General features: G+C 37.4%; 2 protein-coding genes and 1 long non-coding RNA gene across 3 annotated transcripts; 1 reads left to right on the top strand and 2 right to left on the bottom strand.

The window, feature by feature from the left end:
* Positions 1-763: 763 nt before the first annotated feature.
* Positions 764-2,367, bottom strand: LOC136240304 (uncharacterized). The gene is made up of 2 exons (XM_066031249.1): positions 2,201-2,367; positions 764-2,149 (listed from the first exon to the last, which is right to left on the bottom strand). The coding sequence occupies exons 1-2, from the start codon at positions 2,351-2,353 to the stop codon at positions 1,175-1,177; spliced, it is 1,128 nt and encodes a 375-aa protein (XP_065887321.1). The 5' UTR covers positions 2,354-2,367; the 3' UTR covers positions 764-1,174.
* Positions 2,368-4,200: 1,833 nt separating this feature from the next.
* Positions 4,201-5,555, bottom strand: LOC136240289 (uncharacterized). The gene is made up of 2 exons (XM_066031231.1): positions 5,363-5,555; positions 4,201-5,309 (listed from the first exon to the last, which is right to left on the bottom strand). Exons 1-2 carry the CDS (start codon positions 5,534-5,536, stop codon positions 4,335-4,337), a joined length of 1,149 nt encoding a protein of 382 aa, XP_065887303.1. The 5' UTR covers positions 5,537-5,555; the 3' UTR covers positions 4,201-4,334.
* A 9,091-nt stretch (positions 5,556-14,646) lies between these two features.
* LOC136240580 (uncharacterized) lies at positions 14,647-15,519 on the top strand. Its single transcript, XR_010693894.1, has 3 exons — positions 14,647-15,060; positions 15,153-15,290; positions 15,338-15,519. It is a non-coding gene; the product is annotated as an uncharacterized lncRNA (long non-coding RNA).
* Positions 15,520-23,066: the final 7,547 nt, after the last annotated feature.

The following is a 23,066-nucleotide window of genomic DNA, read 5'->3' as shown; positions in this document are numbered from 1 at the left end:
TGCAACATATGCTACTTGCGGTGTGGATTATCTGAAGAATGATGACTGTGCTTATCATGGCAGTAGTAAGGTAGCACTACTATTGGGCCTCGCCCCCAGAAATCCTTTATGTCTCCAGTTGTTCTCCAACTATTTCAAACCCTTGGTGCCCAAGTAACTAGATCATTTCTATCCCATTCAAACTAGGATTAAAATAGAATATAAATCGACCTGTTTTATTAAGAGCATCTCTCATATATGTTGGAGGTTAGTAGTGGAGGAATCAGCTATTAAAGCTTCTCTTTTGATTGATTGTGACATTCATAAAGATGCACTACCAACAGTGAAGTTATTGCTGTGAATCAAGATCCTTTGGGAGTACAGGGACACAGAGTGAACATGACCTCTGATGGAGCTGAAGTGTGGGCAGGACCACTATCAGATAAATCAGTTGCAGTGATACCATTGAACAGTGCCGGGTAGTAAGACTCAAAATGCGACTGTTCATTTTTCTGGTATTGGAATGTCATGCACGGCATCATGCGGTTGGGCCCATGAAGATCAAGGAACAGCTACTGGCAGTATCAGCCAATCTGTGGATAGTCACTCAGCTGTTATGCTTCATCTTAAACCGCTGACATTAAAATATTGAATGTTAGCACTAGTGACTAGTATAATGTATTACTTGTAATAAATGTCTTGTATTGATAAAAACTTTTATGCAAGTGCCAAAAGCTATATAAGCAAGGAGTATAAATATCACAGTATTGAATGTTCTATTAGAGTAGGCAATTGTTGTGTTAGAGTACTCGTGTCATACACATCCAAATACTTTCATGGATTAAAATATAGTTACATACATAGTTGTATTAACATTGATTCTTGGCTGCTCCAGATATCAAGTTACCTTACTTTCACAAAGTCTTTCAACAGCTGAGCTGTATTTACATTGGAAGGCACTTGTTGATTCTTGGACATCTTTTCAGCTAAGGTGTTTGTGGGGGATAGAAAACGCTTGCATAATCATATCTACATACAATTATAGTCCTATGTATGCCACATACAGTTTAAACAAAGACAGATTGCCTATCACAACGTATATCAAATGTAGTGCCAACAAATACAATCAGAGTGACAAAACTACAAGATCTAAAGTATACAAAGCAAGTAGCATGCAGTTGTAATGCTCCAAAGTCTATTGTGGCTTAAGACGTAACATAACAGCTGAGTGGCTATCCACGGGTCTAGTAACAGTATTGGTTACCATTCCTTGATCTGCATGGGCCCACAGGTCCCTAACTGATGCTGTGCCTGACATTCCAATATCAGAAAAATGAGCAGTCACATTTTGAGTCTTACTACCACTGTTCAACAGTATCACTGCAACTGATTTATCTGATAGTGGTCCTGCCCACACTTCAGCTCCATCAGAGGTCATATTCACTCTGTGTCCCTGTACTCCTAAAGGATCTTGATTCACAGCAATCACTTCACTGTTGGTCAGGATATCTAATGTATCTTTGGACATGTTATGAATGTCACAACCAATCAAAAGAGGAGCTTTCATAAGACACCAAAGACTGAAGTGGACAACATACTCGTTATGGCTCATTCCTCCATTACCAACCTCCAACATGTCCGGGTCATTCCAACCTCCAGGACCAGCATACTTCCACCACTTGTCATTCTCTACAACTTTGCTGTACATGCTGTCCCAATTGTCTCTGATATCTGAAGTTGTCCGCCAACTGTTTCCAACTTTTGATGCCCATGTAGCTGGATCATCTCGACCCCATTCGCACAAGGAATAAAATATTGGTCGACCAGTTTTATTTAATGCATCTCGCATAACCGGGTAGCGTACTTCTGGTTTGGTGCCATCGTTATTGCAATTGTCATATTTCAGATAGTCCACACCCCAACTAGCATATGTTTCAGCGTCAATATCCTCATATCCTAATGATCCAGGTCTCTTCTGACATGTTTTTGTGCCAGCATCACTGTACAGTCCAAACTTCAAGCCCTTATTGTGCACATAGCTTATTAATTGCTTCATATCAGGGAAGTTCTTAGGGTCAGGTTGGATGGTTTTGTTGGGAAAACGTGCCACTTGCCAACAATCATCAATGTTCACATACTGATAACCAGCTGCCTTTAATCCGTTACTGGCCTGTAATAAACGGAGGTGATTTACGTTGTCACGTGACAGAACTCTACTCACCATTGCATCGGCCGTTTCCATGACAAGCTGGTCGTTTATTGAACAACGGAAATGGTTCCAAGAATTCCATCCCATTTGGGGTGTTTTACCTAGTCCGTTATCAAGCGATAAGCTTGAATGAAGGATACAAGCAATAAGCAGCAACGCCTTCATTTTAGTAGACTAACTTACCGATTGCGCATGCGTGAAAACAGCAAGTTTACAATCCACGTGTGAGTAGGCTAGTATACAGTGTACTGTAACTATATCTTTGGAAGGCGATACTTACCTAGGAAGCCTTAAGGAGGTTATAAGTCATCAGCAATCATGGACATTTACAATACAAAGGCTTGAGTAGTATATTAACTCTTGGTACTCAGTATAATAACGCTATATAGCTATATTTGCCGGTTGCACTGCTAATGAGTGACAGTCAAACCTACCTTGATGTGTTATTTTTGACTTAACTCTTCCGTTTCCTACTAAAATTACTATGGCATGCCTGTGTTATGATCACAAGGCCTCCATGTGTCTTTAGCCTTAATTGTGATGTGATATGAGTCACTTTTCTTCTTCTTTTTTTTTACAATAATATTTATTTCTACAGGGATGACAGCATCAGCCAAGGCTGTTCTTCAGCTGTACCCTGAATTACACAATATGTTTCTGGTTCAGCTGGATGGCTGGAGCAATGGGGGTAAAGTTTCTTGCTCAAGGAAACAATAGTAAGTCCCTGCACATGACACATGTATTGCATAATGATGGTGATGACAGACTAACGGCATAATAACACTGCTACTGTGACCATATAGTAAAGTACTATCTGTAAAGGTTATGCCTTGTATGTAACCCTTATACTGTGCTCAACTGGAATTAAGGCATGCAGGATTGCATACAAATCTATAGGTGTTCAAGAGAGATTCCAGTTCCCAACACTGCACTACGCTATTATATCATTTGATCGTAGCTTTGCAAAGTTGGCCTGTTACTTGATATTCACTCAGTATCCCTGTACTCCTGAAGACCTTAAAACTGATTTTCACAGCAATAATTTTTATGTATGCAAGTGGTGGAAATGGAGGGAAGGGGGCAGCTGGGGCTGTGACCAGGACCAATTTAGTATGGCTCCCTATAACCAATCAACTAATCGACTAATTGATTTCATGCAATGTGATTTTGCATAGTGACTTGTACATTTGACTTAGTTTTAGTTGTACCTGTACTGAAGTGGAAAATAGTTTAAAGTTTTAAGTTACCATCTTATAATTTTAGACTGCATTTATAATGGTTATAGTTTTAGATGTTAGATTTTTATGATTTTAGTTGTCATCTTCAATTGACATTCATATAAAAGTCATCAAAATAGCTATCTAGCCATAGCAAGAGGATTGTTCAGCGCTAAAGTCAAATTAAACCTATATAGCAGCTGAATTAATAGCATGATGTGTTATATATGTTTTCCTATTAGCTACTGTAAATTATTATGCATTCTTTGGTCACACAGGCCTCATGTGACCTTGTAATGTGATATGAGTCACATGACACATATGATGAATAAATTCTTGGTGGTTCCTGGTTGTTACATAATGTTAGGTAACAGCATAGCAACACTGCTACAGTAGAACCTCATAGTTAAGAAGACACTGTTTGGCTATTATTTTCCACAAACTATATAGATGTCTTCAATTCAGGCATGAAGTTGTCCACAATTTAAAGGTGTCATTTGAGGTTGTTATCACTGTTCAACAACTGATCACTGCGACAAAGACTAGTGGTCCCATACACACTATGCACACAGCTATAATGCATATCGCACCTAATTTTGGTATAATCAGTACGATGCAGGGCTCACCGTTAGAACAACAGCAATCACATTGCATAATGATTCTCAACAATTTCTGTATAGAAAGGCAAATAAAATATCACTGTAATATTCATGACATTTATATACAACACAACTGACATTCGTGTTAAAAATTTTGGAGGGCCCTCTTTAAATCTACCCCTGTTGGATAACATGATTATCTTAAATTTATTTTTATACATAACACTCAACAACTTTGTCTACATGGCCAACACAAAAATAATTTCAGCGGTCCAAAAGCATAAAGAACAGCACTAAACAGAGCAAGTAGTTCCACAGCAGTTTCAATACCTATTGTGGTTTAAGAACTAGCATAACAGCTGAATGACTATCCACAGATTTGGTGATACTGTCAGTAGCTGTTCCTTGATCTGCGTGAGCCCATAGGTCCCTAACTGATGCTGTGCCTGACATTTCAATATCAGAAAAATGAGCAGTTACGTTTTGAGTCTTACTACCACTGTTCAACAGTATCACTGCAACTGATTTATCTGATAGTGGTCCTGCCCACACTTCAGCTCCATCAGAGGTCATATTCACTCTGTGTCCCTGTACTCCCAAAGGATCTTGATTCACAGCAATCACTTCACTGTTGGTCAGGATATCTAATGTATCTTTGGACATGTTACGAATGTCACAACCAATCAACAGAGGAGCTTTCATAAGGCACCAAAGACTGAAGTGGACAACATACTCATTATGGCTCATTCCTCCATTACCAACCTCCAACATGTCCGGGTCATTCCAACCTCCAGGACCAGCATACTTCCACCACTTGTCATTGCTTGTAGCCCTACTGTACATGCTATTCCAATTGTCTCCAATATCTCCAGTTGTTCGCCAACTGTTTCCAACTTTTGGTGCCCACGTAGCTGGATCATCTTGACCCCATTCACACAGGGAGAAAAATATCGGTCTACCAGTTTTATTTAATGCATCTCTCATAACCGGGTAGCGCACTTCTGGTTTGGTATTGTCAGTGTTACAATTATCATATTTCAGATAGTCCACACTCCAACCAGCATACGTTGCAGCATCAATATCTTCATATCCCAAAGATGCTGGCCTATGTGCACACGTATAGTAGCCCGCGTCACTATACAAGCCGAACTTCAAGCCTTGGCTGTGCACGTGATCTATTAATTGTTTCATATCTGGGAAATTCTTAGGGTCAGGTTGGATGGTTTTGTTAGGGAAACGTGCCACTTGCCAACAATCATCAATGTTGACATATTGATAACCAGCTGCCTTAAGTCCATTGCTGGCCTGCAATATACGCAGAAGTAATGTTCATAGTCACGTGATTTGAGTTGACTCACCATCGCATCTGCCGTCTCCATAACAAGTTGGGCGTTAATTGAGCAGTGGAAATGATTCCAGGAGTTCCATCCCATCTGGGGTGTTCTACCCAGTCCATTATCGAGCGTTAAGCTCAATTGAAGGATACACGCAAAAACCAGCAACGCCTTCATTTTGATGACTCTAGTGCGCATGCGTTTAGACTTAACGTAATGATTTATTTGCAAACAAACTCATAGGAGGTTAAGTACTTACAAAAATGCCTACGCGGATCTTATCTTTGTAGTCGCATGTGTCCGAGGCTCTGTATGTAATTTTGTCATTTCATCATTATTCTGATGGTTAAAAAAAAAAAAAAAAAAAAAAAAAAAAAAAAAAAAAAGGACTACTTCGTCTGTTTTGCAAAGCATTTTTTATTTCAAAAATGAAGATCATACACAGATGTAGCTATGAAATCCTATATTGATTTGATTTATTATTATCCTCTTGGTAATAATAATCTAATCCAAAACAGCCAAGCTGTAAAAAAGTGTGCGGCCCTCAAAAAGGCTATGGTGAAAAAAGATGTGAAATCCAAGGTGGCGGCCAAGAAATGGCTGTGATGGTAGGTTGATGGTAAAAATTTTAATAACGACAATTCAGGTCTTGGCACAAAATTCACCTGAATTGTCGTTATGGCACAAATTTATCTGAATTGTCGTTATTAAAATTTTTACCATTAACCTACCATCACAGCCATTTCTTGGCCGCCACCTTGGATTTCACATTTTTTTTCACCATAGCCTTTTTGAGGACCGCACTGTTTTTTTACAGCTTGGCTGTTTTGAATTAGATTTCACTTTTTTTTGTATTTGTATACCCCAAAGCTGGCCTATGGCTGGCTTTGGGACTTTTTTAACCTATCTTTTTTTATTTACCACAGGAAGAAGAAAAGATGAAGCAGATTTTAAATACTTTAAATATTTCTGATTTTATCAGTAAATGTACAAATTATAATATAATACATATATTTATTACAGAACTATCCATGGTGGTTTCTTTGTAACTGAACACTTTACAAGGTGACTTCTTCTAACTGCTCTCTCTACAGGGTGAATTGTTTGTAGCTGAACGATCTACAAGGTAACTTCTTCTAGCTGATCTCTCTACAGGGTGATTTGTTTGTAGTTGAATTCTGTACAAGTGATTTGTTTGCAGCTGAGCTCTTTACAGAATGGTTTCTTTGTAGCTGAACTCTCTACAAGGTAACTTCTTCTAGCTGATCTTTCTACAGGGTGATTTGTTTGTAGCTGAGGAAACTTCTTCTAGCTGATCTCTCTACAGGGAGATTTGTTTGTAGCTGAACTCTCTACAGGTGATTTGTTTGCAGCTGAACTCTCTACGTGATGGTTTCTTTGTGGCTGAACTCTCTACAAGGTAACTTCTTCTAGCTGATCTCTCTACAAGGCGATTTGTTTGTAGCTGAACTCTCTACAGGTGATTAGTTTGCAGCTGAACTCTCTATATGATGGTTTCTTTGTAGCTGAACTCTCTACAAGGTAACTTCTTCTAGCTGATCTCTCTACAGGGTGATTTGTTTGTAGCTGAACTCTCTACATGGTGGTTTCTTTGTAGCTGAACTCTACAAGGTGATTTCTTCTAGCTGAACTATCTCTTTCTGTAGTTGAACTCCCTACAAGGTAACTTCTTCTAGCTGATCTTTCTGCAGGGTGATTTGTTTGTAGCTGAACTATCTACAAGGTAACTTCTTCTAGCTGATCTGTCTACAGGGTGATTTGTTTGTAGCTAAACTATCTACAAGGTAACTTCTTCTGGCTGATCTCTCTACAGGGTGATTTGTTTGTAGCTGAATTCTGTATAGGTGATTTGTTTGCAGCTGAGCTCTTTACAGAATGGTTTCTTTGTAGCTGAATTTTCTACAAGGTAACTTCTTCTAGCTGATGTCTCTACAGGGTCACTAGTTTGTAGCTGAATTCACTACATGGTGGTTTCTTTGTAACTGAACTCTCTACAAGGTAACTTCTTCTAGCTGATCTTTCTACAGGGTGAATTGTTTGTAGCTGAACTCTCTACAAGGTAACTTCTACTAGCTGATGTCTCTACAAGGTCACTAGTTTGTAGCTGAACTCTCTACAGGTGATTTGTTTGCAGCTGATCTCTCTACATGATGGTTTCTTTGTAGCTGAACTCTCTACCAGGTAACTTCTTCCAGTTGATCTCTCTACAGGGAGATTTGTTTGTAGCTGAACTCTCCACAAGGTAACTTCTTCTAGCTGATCTTTCTACAGGGTGATTTGTTTGTAGCTGAGGAAACTTCTTCTAGCTGATCTCTCTACATGATGGCTTCTTTGTAGCTGAACTCTCTACAAGGTAACTTCTTCCAGTTGATCTCTCTACAGGAAGATGCTGAACTCTCTACAAAGTAACTTCTTCTAGCTGATCTCTCTACATGATGGTTTCTTTGTAGCTGAACTCTCTACAAGGTAACTTCTTCCAGTTGATCTCTCTACAGGAAGATGCTGAACTCTCTACAAAGTAACTTCTTCTAGCTGATCTCTCTACATGATGGTTTCTTTGTAGTTGAACTCTCTACAAGGTAACTTCTTCTAGCTGATCTTTCTACAGGGTGATTTGTTTGTAGCTGAGGAAACTTCTTCTAGTTGATCTCTCTACAGGGAGATTTGTTTGTAGCTGAACTCTCTACAGGTGATTTGTTTGCAGCTGAACTCTCTAGATGATTGTTTCTTTGTGGCTGAACTCTCTACAAGGTAACTTCTTCTCGCTGATCTCTCTACAGGGTGGATTGTTTGTAGCTGATCTCTCTACAGGGTGCCTTGTTTCTAGCTGATCTCTATACTGGTTACTTGTTTCTAGCTGATCTCTTGAATTCTCTTCAGGGTGACTGCTCTATTAGGGTGACTGCTCTATTAGAGTATCTCGATCTTGCACTTGCTACACCAAGTTGGATTTCGTATTATAACTCCGTGGCTTTAAGTCTGATTCTTCTACACCATTGAAGAGCCTTTCTAAGATGATTACTTCATCTGTACTGTGATTTTCAAAGCATTACCCCAAGCGGTTTTTCTGGTAGGCGTGACAAGTAGTCGTTTTTATTAGCTAATCTCGATTGCATAATTGTTACACACTATTGGTTTTTTCGTTGTATCTTCCTGGTTTTTAGCTCGATTTCTTTCAAACCACAACAGGTTTGAGGTTCAATAGTTAACCTATTCACCCACAGATTTTCAGCTTCTTCCCATACGCGGTTTACCCTGTAGGCGTGACAACATATTGGTGTTATTGTTCGTGAATAGTCGCTCATAACTCTTTGCCTGTTTATCGTATTCCAGCCAAACTTGGTAGCGAGATGCGCTTTTATACCCCCCTTCTGTGTGCCAAATTTCAAGGCAATCGAATATGGCGTTCGCGTTTTATAGCAGTTTTTGTAAGTGTGCGACAAGAGGAAGAAAAGTAAGAAGAAAAAAACGAAGAAACTAAGCCAATTTTTGAAGTCGCATATCTCGGGAACGCTTGAAGCGATTTCGCTCAAATTTGGAATGTGGAGTGCTGAAGTTGGAGGGCGTGTCCACAGCAAAATTCGCCTTGTTTCATCATGGTAGCACAGAGCTACGGAGGTGCGAAAATTGCGTTTTCTTTCTTCCTGTCAATATACTCACGGGTGTTGCGCGCCGGCTTCTTGGGCCGCACGACACACTACCGTGTGTCTTGATAAATCAAATCAACATGTGGCTTTATCTGGTTTGCAGTTGATATTGTGATGTCTGGGAGTGAAACTCTGGAATATATTCTGATGGTAGATAAGTGTTCTGTCTTAGGATGTTCAGGAGTGTGGCCAGGATATTGTAAAGGGGGGTTCCAACAGCAGTATTGAGTTACCAGAAGCAAGGGTTGGGGGCACAGCCTCCAGCCGCTGAGAGACATTCAATATTTTAATGAATCAAAACTCAGCAAATTGCTATTTAATGCAAAAAATAGCTAGTACATTAATTTTAATGCATATTAGTACCCCATGGGATGAAGCTATAGTATTAGATAAAGCTACCTAGTGGAAACAGACAGCATGACACATAGAGACACATAATAAATTAGACATCTGTAAGGCAACTCCAAGAAAATTCATTGTTTCCCATTTCATTGATCTCAAAAACTGCATGCAGTTGGGCGGTTCATTATTCATTATAACTATGCTGCCAATTTTAAATCCATGACCCACACAACAGCTATTAGAACTAAACTATAAGGGCATGAAACACAGTATATGGGTTATGGCTCTGAATAAACTTATTGCTAGAAGTAGTGCCTGTGTACAACTGCTACACATTCACGTGATAAATAATGAATAAAATGTTTAGTTTACAGCATAATGGATAAAACCATGCGGAAGAGAATTTGCATGTGGGAAACAATGAATTTTCTTGGAGTGGCCCAAGTGATAGTTATCCCACTGGTATAGGATTGTAACCATGAATCCATGCACTGATACAAATGGAATGACTTACAATCAAAACATTATAACTACATAGTATGGATTTATTTTGTGCGCCCAAGTGATAAATTACTGGAGTTCTGTGTACTTATATCTTTAAACACTGCACAGCAGTATAAGGGCATGCTCAGTTTTGCATTTCTGAAAAACTCCACTAATGAAGATCCTTAAAATGTAGTCGATATTTACATGCATGTTCTATTAGAGTATATGTGACTGTTCTATTGGAGTATATCAATTTATTTAACAAGTTTTCAAGAGGGCTCATGTTTACCTCTGTAAATCCTTCCCTGAGAGATGAATGCAAGCTTTATAAATTGTGCTGTGCCGCACACTATTACTCACTAATTTTGTCCTACCACACTAAATATTGTGTTAGGGTCCTGCTGTAAACAATTTAAATTTTACAGGGGGGGTTCCTGAAGCCCTTGGAAATCCCACCCCCTCCCTATACGCCCCTGATGTTATAGAGCATGATCAAACTAAATGTGATTAAAGTGATTCACTCATTTAGCATCTCAATTTGATTCATTTATTGTTTATCCTCAAGGTAATCGGCATAAGCTGTTCTTCCTTACCAGAGCAACTGAATACATACAACAACACAGAGAACAAAGCACAAACAAATACAAAACACAGAACTAAAAAGTACATTACTATAGTTCTAAAATAATAATAACCACACTACACATAAATACAATTAAAGCGGGACACATACAAATTTAACACTCGTAATTACTTAAATACACAGATTTAGCATAATTGACAAATATAGGACAAGTGCACAGATTTTAGCGTAGTAGACAAATACAGGACAAGTATCTCTGTAGCACTATATGTATACTCTCCTTTTACATATCTAGCAGCACGTCTCTGTACTTTCTCCAACATATTCTTATTATTTATTAGGTGTGGACTCCAGACTGTGGTGACATACTCAAGTTTAGGTTGTACCAAATGTAAGGTGAACACTCTTTCTCTTAGCTGCGATGCTTTTAGATTACGCTTTAACAAAGCTAGTGTCTGGTTGGCTTTTACAGGTAATAGATTGGATATTTTTATGCCATTTTAGGATCGCTATGCCCAAATATTTGTAATCATGAATGTTTAACAGGAGATCAGAGATGGCTATGTATTCTGTATGGTTCTTCTAGGGTGCAAGACACTCATAACAAAACATTTAGATGCATTCAATTTCATCAACCACTTTTGCTACCAATCTTGTAGGGCACACAAGCCTGTAGTTTATTTGCATCGACAGCTGTGCATATATCCTTATACAGCATACAATCATCAGCAAATAGTCTAGCATTATAGTTTCCGGTAGATGGTGTTTACTCTCCCAGATGTCTAGTCCTGTCAGGTGTTCCCCAGGGCACAGTCCTCAGCCCAACTCTGTTCTCTATCTGCAAAACAATCTAAAACAACACACTGTGTTCTGCCATTCAAAAATGAGGAGATCCAGTTTTTAATATTTCCTTGAATGCCTTTACCATTCCAATTTGTACAATAGACATTTATGTGGCACAGTATCAAATACCTTCTGTTAAAAAATTATTTCTGTTTGTAATTATAATTGTTGCAATCACAAACATATGGAGGGCAATTGTGACTGCTGAAATTGGCATTTTGAATGTTCCCGGTTAAGCTACATGTATTTCTTGATAGCTATTAAAAGCTCTGGCTGATTGGGCATAGCCATGTAGTATAAGCTCCAACTATAATTATGTATAGTGTGGCTTAGCTAATCCATACTTTTATAGTTTGGGCAGTTGGCACATGTTGCCATCTGACTCTCAACACCACCACACTATTGTTGTACAACCATTTTAATTCTGTAATCTTGCATCTGGTGTTGTCAAGCAATGATAAATAAATAAAATACATTAAACATGAGTCCAACAATGAAGCAATTGCTGGCTTGGCTAATGCTAACATATGAATACTATAGACTTTAAATGGAGCAGAATTAGACTAGACTCCCCTGACCCCTTGTAGCTAATTATATTGTACATGTAATTATCAAATTATGATGTTATATATAACAAAATATCTGGTACACTTAGCCTGTCACATTAAATCCAAAGGTGATTCTAAATGTGTGTCAACAAAAAATGGATCACTTTGTCTCCCTTGAGGGGACCAACTGTGAAAGACAGTCTAGGTAATTGTGGGTGCCAAAATGTTCCTTGTTATACGATAGCCACTCATAGTGTATGTCTTTGTAGCTACGTATGGCAACTTATTTCTTAAGTCATAACATGCAGCTGATCGTGTACAGCTTTTGCAATAGTATTATAAACACAGTCCCTTTCTGTGTATTGTTATGTTAGTCATGAGTCCAGCACTATTGCAATTGTTGGCTCAGCTACATGCCAAGTTCCAGCTAAATAGAATAGCTCTACAAAATTAATAGCCCCATACATATGCATGGGATATGGTATTGGTATGCAGAAACAGTGCATGCAAGGGGAATGGATGAATTTCATAATAACAAAAGTTGCCCCTAGCAACCTGAATTTTACAATATTTGTAGGGGTAAATGTCTATAGTAACACATCCAAATTTTAAAAGGATAGCATATATAGGTCATGACATATAACATTTTAAAGTTTGTCAGTTTTCCATACATTGTCTATGAGAGGGGGCAACAGTTGCCCCTTCTGGGCAATCACATAAATAATGTGTGAGAAAACAACTAAATTCAATTAATGTCTTTTCTCAATTTAACATTATTGTAGGTGTGAATCTCACAATTAAATTTTAAAACGATAGAGTATATGGATCATGAGATATGACATTTTGAAATTTGTGGTTTTCCCATACATTATCCATGGGATTGCCCAGAAGGGGCAACTATTACCCCCTCCCATAGATAAAGTATGGGAAACTTTAAACTTTAAAATGTCATATCTCATGACCTATATATACTATCCTTTTAAAAATTAGAGACGTTACTTTTGATATTCACACTTACAAAATACTGTAAAATTCAGGTTGCTAGGGGCAACGGTTTACTTTATTATGAAATTCATCTACGTATTAATATTTGCTATATTAATGTATAATTTTTAACTGTTAGGCACATTATAACTTGACATGTATATAGCATAGTTACAGGATGACAATGACATGAATCAACTATAGAGCTATTTGGCAACCATATAATATTATATGTCTGGGAGGGGGCGGAATAATTTCCATTGCAAACTTATGCTGCCTTAGCAGTATCCCTCTAAAGTAATCACAATTAGCCAATTACTTCTGTGCACTCATTATTCCAACAAATTCAGTGGTGGATCTAGGATTTTTAAAAGGGAGTTTCTGATAGTTGGTATAGCTGAATAAGGCATGTGATGACATTTCTCCAGAAAATTTTGAGATTTTAGAAGCTCTGAAATTAGATTTTAGGCTACTTTTAGTTAGCAAATACAATAAATCCAATGCTTTAAACTGTAAATACTATAGCTATAACTGTAGGGTAAAGATGGTGACTGTAAGCTGTAGCTTTGATTGCTCTATTAGAGTAGTTACTTGACTGCTCTATTAGAGTATCTCAATCGTTTTTAATGCAGTAGGAGATGAAAAGTGAAGTGTAGTTAAGTGTATAGCTGCATGCATGCTACTGAAATACAGTGCACAGTATAGCTATAGTTGTTTAATATGACAAATTGTTAGTACAACAATGTTTATGCTTTCAGACTGCAACTGAGGTAAATTAAAAAAGGGGTTTCTGTCGAAACCCCAGAAACCCATCTAGATCCGCCACTGAGATTATATGTAGTTTAATTACTTGAAGCAACAAATTATATACTTATATACCTCTGTGTGTTTGTAGAAGTACATGCATACTACATGTATGCATGCATGTACATAGCTGCCACAAATAGGAGACTTCAAACATTAAAGGATGAAACAGACAAACAAAACGCATTCTTTTTGTACTCATGAAAAATATGCAAGTTTCACAATGCTATCACAGTTGTATCAGATGATCAGTATCCTAGAGCTGGTAAAAGTAGTCCTGGGATGTTTAATTAAGTTGGAGACGAGATGAGGGTTATAGAAAGTAGTTGCAAGGGTAATCGCCTTGTTGAAAATAATTGCGTTGTGTGATATCTCCAATAACATTTCTCAACTCATTGTCACCCTAGTTGGTAAGTAATGACTTGTTTGGTTATATTTCTGGTTATACTTTCCTTTGTAACTTTGATTTGTTTAGAGTGCTACCTAGCTGTTAATCATAATTTGTATCCTGAACATTTTATATGAAAAAAAGTAGTCTTCAGATCACATTTATAGCTACATTTAGCATTGTCACTATATAATTGAGCTTTGTAGAGTGTTACTCGTGAGATCTTCTCATAAATAGCTATACAGTGAAAACCTGTATGCATGCATGTGTGTGTATATGTGTGAATCAGGCTTTTAAAATTTAAAAAGATAATTTGACTGCATAGAACTATGGAGAAGAGGAATCTAGAAAACAGAAAAGTTTGAAATTTTAGATGCTTTGAGGTTGCAGTTTAGGAATTTTTAGTTCTCAATCACAGTAAATCCAATCTTTAATATTGTGAAATGAATTGGCTAGCTATAAGGCAAAATTGTTCAGCAAGCTGCTATTAGAGTAGTTACTTGACTGCTCTATTGGAATAATTATTTTGATCATTTTTATGAAATAGCTAAAGTGTTGCTGCATGTTTAATATTGCTATAATACATGTTATAGGTAAATGAAACTGCATTTGTACTGTTGATATAATATAGTGGTATATAGGATTGTCTGCTATGATATATAGTTAACACATCAGATATGGTATTGACCAAAACTATCTATATTTGTCACTGTGAATGCATGTGTTTGCCGTCATTGTATTTTGAACAGAAGTGGAGACCACCATTCCATGACTAGTATGATATGCAAACTATTGTATTGTCCCATTTAAAAGTTTTCATTAAATTGTTATCACAGACTCAGAGGAAATCTATGGTCAATGATTCATGCAAGGACCTCTATAATAATGTAAAATGAACTTTTTGTCTACAATGTCTACAATGCTATCTACTACACATGCACAAGATGCAGCAAAAAACTCTTCAAATCACATACAAATTGTCAATTTAAATATATATATTTATTAATGATTGGAATTCATTACCGCAGTCATAATCAGCTTTAAGAACTCACTGGACAGGCACCATGCTAATGTTGGTATGTATATGATGTTGTTATTATTAACATTGATTCCAACCATTTCTTGGCCGCCACCTTTTAACACTAGTTGTTTTCATGCTTTATTACAGCTTGGCTGATTTGGCATGGATTATAGTCATAGCCCGATAATCTGTGGTTATACTACTCTACTACCTGGGTGCAACTCCCCTTTCCTGCTTGTAGACCTCCTGCAAGTATATTGGTACATTTTCTCCTCTAAGACTATTGTAAGTAACAAATATGTCACAGTATGTACTACTGTATGAATTTACAGATATTGAAGTCTAATCAACAGTACTTCCCTTGGCTGAATTAATGATGAACTAATCAAAACTGAAAATTTGTAAAAAGTAAAGGAAAATTACAGTGCTATATAGCAATACAGAAAATTGGTACAAGTTATGTAATATGTAGTACTATCCCTTGTGTGCATATGTGTGAACTTCAAACACTACAGTGAGTAATGATTAATAGCTTGTACTAGCTAGTCAACAGTTATTCAAGCACTTGTTTAGCACACACATACTTGGTAGTAAGTGTAAGAGGATAGGTAATCACACCTTTAGGTATATCACCATGTGCTGCAAGTATTGGGTCATCAGAGTCAGGATCACATATCATTTTAACATCAAAAGAGCGGCCCCCTTCACCCCCAGTGTAATGAAATGTAAAAGATTTTGAGGTAATGTTGTAGTCTATTTTAGGACCGGTATTTCCAATGTTATAGTAAGTATCATGGAATGGATCTTCTTGACAGGCAGCAACTCCATTGCATTTTCCAATGGGATTCTCTAGCTTTATTCCACTGCAAGGATTGTAGTAGTAAGTATAGCCTTCACTGTCCACAGTAGTCAGTGGTGCATGTGGGTTGTCTAGATAATGAAGGTTTATCACTGCACCATCACTAGTACTCTTACAAGTACATGAGTCAGTTTGTTCACAAGTTTGAGGAGTGGGTGGAGTACTGCATCCATCAGGACAGGCACACACGCTGTAAAGATCGAATGTCTCTTTGTCATCATTTACTCTAAAGAATGGCTCTTCTCTTTGGCTTTCATCGCAAATCAGATTGACAGTTGCTAGTTGAGATGCCGGTTTCAAAGTTTGCAAGATATTGAATGCTAAGCATATTGTTATTCATTGTGAATTTAGCAGTATCAGTTCTACCTAAGCCTGAAATAGTATCTCCTTGTTTCTTACACACCGAGTGTGCATCACAGAAAGGATTTGTAATTGATGAGCATGGGTTGTAGAAAAATGTTTGTTCTGGATTTGGTCCATCACTCATGGGATTTGTTGGATTGTCAAGAGAATGAAGGTTAATTGTACCACTTCCATCGGACATTTCACAGCTACACAAATCTTTAGCTACACATTCAGTTTCTGCAGATACACATTTCCCAGGACAGGCACATTGGGTGTAGAGTTTAAATTTGTAATTGCGCTCAATGGGCTCTCTGATATACTCAAATTTTCCTATCACTTCATCTTCATCACATACCAGTTCAACTTCTGATGATCTGTTCTGGCCATACTTGTCAGTGAATCTAGACTTGTAAACTGCAACCACAAAATTGTCCACAACCTTAAACTCAACAGTGTCAAGATTTCCAAGATCATATGCCTCCACACCATCACCTGTCTGACACAAACCAGTCTGTGGACATTCATGATCAGAGAAATTCAAGCATGGGTTGTAATAAAAGTTGTATTCTAGTCCAGTTTGCTCAGACTTCCCTGTAGTTTCAAATTCTGGTCCTTGCCCACTAACTAATCCATGGAGATCAATCAACCCAGGTTGTTCGACATTAACTAAATTGCAAGAGCATTCGTCAATCTTGACACACATTGGTTGGAGATCTATAGCCACTGGCAAAGCATTAGAGCAAGCCAGAATCACCAGCAACATTAGCATCTGAGCGAATCTCATTTCTTCCTCACTGTTCCAGGTAGATATCTTAAATTAAAGATACTAGTCTGCTTCACTGTACACACTTTTATACTTGCTGTGGTCCACATGATGCAACAAGTGGAGAAGTGGTGCCACTGATCAGGTCATATGCTGCTTGTCACATGACGGAAACGTGTGATGGAAAACATGGTGCATGTTTGCTACCACACACTTTCATCACCAGTTACTACATTTAAAGGGGATAATATTTAGATTTTTGTGTACACTTATATGAACCATCAGTTATCATAATGTATTCATTGACAATGATAGTATCTTGTTTGTGACAACTTATTGTTACACAACTTTGTGTTCAATCCTATTTATTGCACAGCACACTTTAAATAAAATGTTTTAAGTGTAACATAGCGTCTCCATTTAGTATTTATTGGATGCACAATACTGTGATTAGCTTTTCTATGTACATATAGCGCATAAGGTAGATTATATTGCACAATTTGTTGAAATTATGTAAGCCATATGACTGCTGCATAGTGAAAGTGACCAGTCACTTCTGGTTTTCCCCTTCCCACAAATCAGATAAACAGATCTAGATAAACATCCCTTTCCTGCCTAGCAAAGTGTAAAGAACGTCAACAAGATAATGCACCATCAAATGCACATATCATTAAGTGGTATAGTGTATACAGTTTCAATGCTTCACCTTGCCAGTAAACATAGAGGAAACTGGACTCATAAGCAGTATTCACTGCTACACAGGATCCCGCAACACTATTCAAACCACCATAACATGTAGGAAAAGCAACCGTTCTAATAAACATAGCAGGATATATATGATAGCTACCATCCTAAAAGAGCCATGAAAGTGCAAATTACAAAATAATAAATACAGTGAGACCATCTGAAATGCATCATCTAACAGTTGCATGGAGTTTATATGTTTGTCCCAACAACATTACAAGAGTGATTAATTGAACACCCAATAAATTTGAACCTTGAAAATTACTGCAACTAGAAACTTGATCTTGTAGAGCTTGTAGCAAATTTTATAGATTATGCTGATTGATGTTAAAATGATCAGATGGCTGTTTAAGGCACTTTACTAGAAACATTAAGTCATTGAGTTCTAAATATGATAGTGGTAGCAATTGTAGCTGGTCAAGTCAAGTGTTTTAAGATGATTCGTAGTCATTTAATATGAATTTAACCCATCTTATCTTACCCCCTTTCGTCCATGCCTACGTAAGTAAGTTAGTTATTACCCCATGATATCTGAAATATTGAGATGACAGAATAATATAATGGTGAACATCATAATAATAACAATGAGATCAACAATCAGTACCCTTAGTGGAGAATTTTAATTCTATTTTCATTGCTTTACAGATACAAGATTACATGAATGGTGGGGCAAAAAAATCAGATGGAATAGTTAAGTGAGAGACAAATGACCAAACACCTAAAAAACAAAATACTGATATGTCTGTGTCAACAAAAAAATGGATCACTTTGTCTCCATTGAGGGGACCAACTGTGAACGACAGTCTAGGTACTTGTGGGTGCCAAAATGTTTCTTGTTATATGATAGCTACTCATAGTGTATGTCTTTGTAGCTATGTATGGCAACTTATTCTTAAGTCATGACATGCAGCTGATTGCATACAGCTTTTGCAATACTATTACAAACGCACCCCCTTTCTGTGTATCTTTATGTTAGTCATGAGTCCAACAACAAAACACTAGCAATTGTTGGCTCAGCTACATGCCAATTTCCAGCTAAATGGAATAGCTACACAAAATTAATAGCCCCATTCATATGGGATATGGTACTGGTATGTATAAACTGTGTATGCAGGGAGAATTGATATTTGCTATATCATACGGTATGATAGTTACTGTATAGTAGGGACCACAAAGGAGTAGACGTGGCCCATGAAATAATATCACCCAAAAAACAGCCTCAATTTCCCCTGACGATGATGAAGCACTATTGGTTAGGTAAAACTAAGCCCAAAAAAGCTTTCAAATGTACCCAGAATGCTTTCAACAAGTTGCTACGGAGTTTTTAAAAAATATATCTAACAGGATTTTGTAGTGACTGACTGAGTAACTGACTGATGCCTTCAGACAAGCATAACTCGATAACGGCTAAGGCTACAGGCTTGATTTTTTCACTGTTCAACTATTGCTTCGGCCCGACAGGTGCCTTTAGGCATAAGGTAAGTGTTCCTATTATGGGACACTTATGGATGATTGAATATTACTGCACACAGATAACTCATACAGACTTAAATTTTGGACCAAAGATTCATCAATTAGTCTATTAATGTCAGTCAAAAAATTATCCATAAAGCATAATCCAATGATGAGAACTTGTAAGGTGTCTCAATGTTGTTGGTGTACATAATTATGAGACAGTGTACATATTATGAGACAGAAAAATGTGCAACATCCTCTAACTTGGAGCAGAAAGTGTGTAAAGCAATAAAATTTGGACCAGGTACACACCAATATGTTCCATATAGAATATTAAAATTTGATGGATATTGCTTGCAAGAGAGCAGAATTTCTTTGTATGGCTTCCTGAAATGTAAATGTCCATAATTATGAGACAGATGACCATATTATGAGATAGCTCTACTTTCAGACACTGACAGTTGCATTTAGCTGTGAAGGTACACTAAAACACTTACTAATACATCTTTTAATAAAAACAAAGTATATCGACAGTCAGTGCAGTACAATTCCAATGTAGAGGCAGATATAACCACTGTAAGTGTTTCCTTCACTTCAGATGTTACTGAAACATGCCGAAATTAACTCCTTAGCTGAGTGATTACTTTTTCTACCTTTTTGGATAATAGATAATGTTTCAAACAACATGTTATGAAGACGAGATGCTACACACGATTGCATTTCATCATATTTACCAGCTTTTTACAGGGTCATCTTTAGACAGCAAAATTAAGCTTGATTTACATGGTTTAACACTAGGACATCTTCAATAACTCTCATGATTTATACACTATTTAGCTAAAATTTTTACACACTTCTGAGAACTGGCATGTCAAAACATCTTTATAGCATGCTGCGCACACTGAAGTAAGTGCCTAATAGTAATTATTTTATTTTATTTTTTGCCAAGAAATGCGCAGCCTCAGTTTGAGGATTAATGCACATATGAAACATGCATACAAAATGTTTTACAATGTGATTGATTATGGGATTACTGATTGGTAGGGGAAAAATAATAATAATTTCAGTTAGTGCTTAAAAATTTGTAATGATTGTTGTTGGATTGGGTCAAGTGGGAGTGAATTATAGCTCAAATTATCAGTGTCCCGTAATACGTACTGTCTCATATTAGGGACACTTACTTAGTACCGCAGTACGTACACTGTAATCTTCATCATACCAGTGTTCTCCTTTGTGTCCCATGCATCTTTGCTGACAACGACAAGTGTCGATTAGGCGATAGCACGTGATGGCTTCCCTTCGTAACGGAAATCGTCCGTATTTGTCATAGTGGCCGGCTAGCTATTTTGATAGCAGATCTAGAGGTGCTTTTCAAACAGTTCTTGATTAGTACTGCTGTGTAACGGGTTGAACATATCCGACTCCCTGTATTCTGTCATGCTACAACCGGTCCCCCCGGACCAGTTGCAGCAACCATACTTGGTCCCCCCGGACTACTTGCAGTACTGCAACCTGTCCCCCCCGGACAACTTACGCCGCCACAGTTGGCCCCCCTCTGCCATAAGTGGTCCCCCACTGGCTTTATTATAGACTCGATCACAGAGATCTTTGAGAAGGCGTAGGGCTAGGCACAAAGTGCCCCACTGTGCCGACCTAGCTTCCCGTTCCACTGTGGCCTTCGAAGTGGCCTTATAATTACTAGTATGCGTACGTGTTATGCAAGATCGAGAAACTCTAATAGAGCATTCAGTCAATACTCTAATAGAACAGTCACCTAAAATATACAGTTGCATTGGTACATTTAGCCTGCTAAGGATATCTTGCAAATGAAATGCATGCGATCTTGTGTATGCCATTCTTTAGGTCTATAATAATAATCTGCTGGCATGATTGTCACTCTATACAACTCTTGATCAATGTAGTCCACACAACAAGCAGTATGATCTAGATGTTTTGTCCTGTAAAAAGCTTTAGTTTCTGGGGGGCACAGATCTCTACTCCATATACTGGTTCACCCCCTTTGATAAACCCTGGACCATGCAGCTGCTGGAAACATTAGGGGTAAAAACACTGTAGCTAGCTAGTACATACAATGGAACCTCTCTTAACAAACTCCCCAAATTAAGGACACAATAGAAAAACCTCCATAATAAGGACAAAAATTTTGGTCCCAACTGGTCTGGTCAATACATTTTACCTCTGAAAAAGGAAAACCTCTGTATTACAGCAAAAAGTGGCCAAAAAATTTTCTATATAACCATGTGGCACCCGCGACTCTGTGTAAAATGGTGAAATATACAGTAACTTAAATAGTTGCATGGACATCAAGTGGATCTTTCAGATTTGGTTAACTTGATTGGTAGTCATTCTAGCCTATACCATAGCACTAGCTGGCCAACAGTGAGGGTGGTCTGGTCATAACACTGATGCTTCAAATTCACACACACATATACATGGGTAAATTTTCACACAAATATGCTTTGAAATTAGCCTATTATGCTTTTGAGCAGTGCTCAAAAATCCAGCCTATGGTGCTCAAAATTTTAACATTTTTTGAACATCAAGAGGTGGTCAAGTTTGAATAGCCACCACACTGATTTTTGAAACTGAGGTCTGAGGTAATAAATGTTGCAGTGTTTAACCGAGTAAATAAGGTATATGATACGGCCGGTATAGAACAATAAAACCATTGTGTGCGGTGATTCAATTAAACTATTACGTGTCACACTCTAAGTTTACTAACTTATTGGCTTGTAAAAACCACTTAAGGTCACCAAACTGCATTAGTTCTAGTATCATTGATGGAGAGTGTAAAGTTTACACACTAAGACTATAGTATATTCACGTTGAGCTGAATCCTGAAAAAACAGCTAAAAATTAAAAGTGGATTTTTTCTCAACAGAGTTAACATTTCAGCCAACCAGATGATTATTGGTAACAGCAAAGGTGTCAACAACAGACACGTATGGTTTGGCTCCATTACTAGTTTGGGAAAGGGCTATAATGGACACCGTACTTATATGGCTTCCCCATAGGAAATGTATTGTGAAAATTTTGATTGGCCATAAATATTATGTCAAACATTTGAACAACAAGATTTTGAACTATTTTTAGTGGGTCAAGCAGTACTACAAATGAGCCAAATTTCAAGATTGTGTGTAATTGCATCCATGAGTTATTAAATGTTTTTGAGGATTCAGCTCAACGTGAACATACTATAGAATAGAACTTTTCAGCTATAGCCTGTTTGTATAGCATTTTTGATGAAACTGACACTTTAATACATGCCAACATGTTCAAAAAATTATTGTCTAGAACTATTGAAGCTGCGTATGAGGCATGAAACATGCAGCTTGATTGATTATTACTTTACAGTAATGCATACAAGTATAGAATATTTATTTTTATTTTATTTTATTTACCTATACTGTACAACTTCAGAAATGAAGAAAAATGTACAGATGAATCACAAAAAAAACAATTTAATACAATAAGTAGATTATAATTTAATTATAGATTTAAATATTTCAGTCTTTAGCTTGGTTACGTAAATCATTCAAAAGTGAAATTGTTGCTGGAAAAAATGAGGACTGGATATGAGGTCTTTGATGCTTGCAATGATGGGAGGTTAAAAGGATGATAATTTCTTGAACTGGAATATGTTGCAAAGTTAGTATACAAATCAAATGGGATATCAATTTCATTGTGGATAATTTTGTACATCATGGATAATCTTAATTTTGATCATCTGCTTTCAAGTGATTCCCAGTCCAGCTGGTCCATAAGGTTAGTTACGCTAACAGTAGGGTCACGCGTGTATGTATTGGTCACAAACTGGGCTGCTCTTCATTGTATCTGCTCTAACTGGGATATTAAGGTAGACTGCCAGGGTGCC

The sequence above is a fragment of the Dysidea avara genome, chromosome 12, assembly GCF_963678975.1.
Source record: "Dysidea avara chromosome 12, odDysAvar1.4, whole genome shotgun sequence".
NCBI lineage: Eukaryota > Metazoa > Porifera > Demospongiae > Dictyoceratida > Dysideidae > Dysidea > Dysidea avara.
This window is presented reverse-complemented; position numbering and strand designations above follow the sequence as displayed.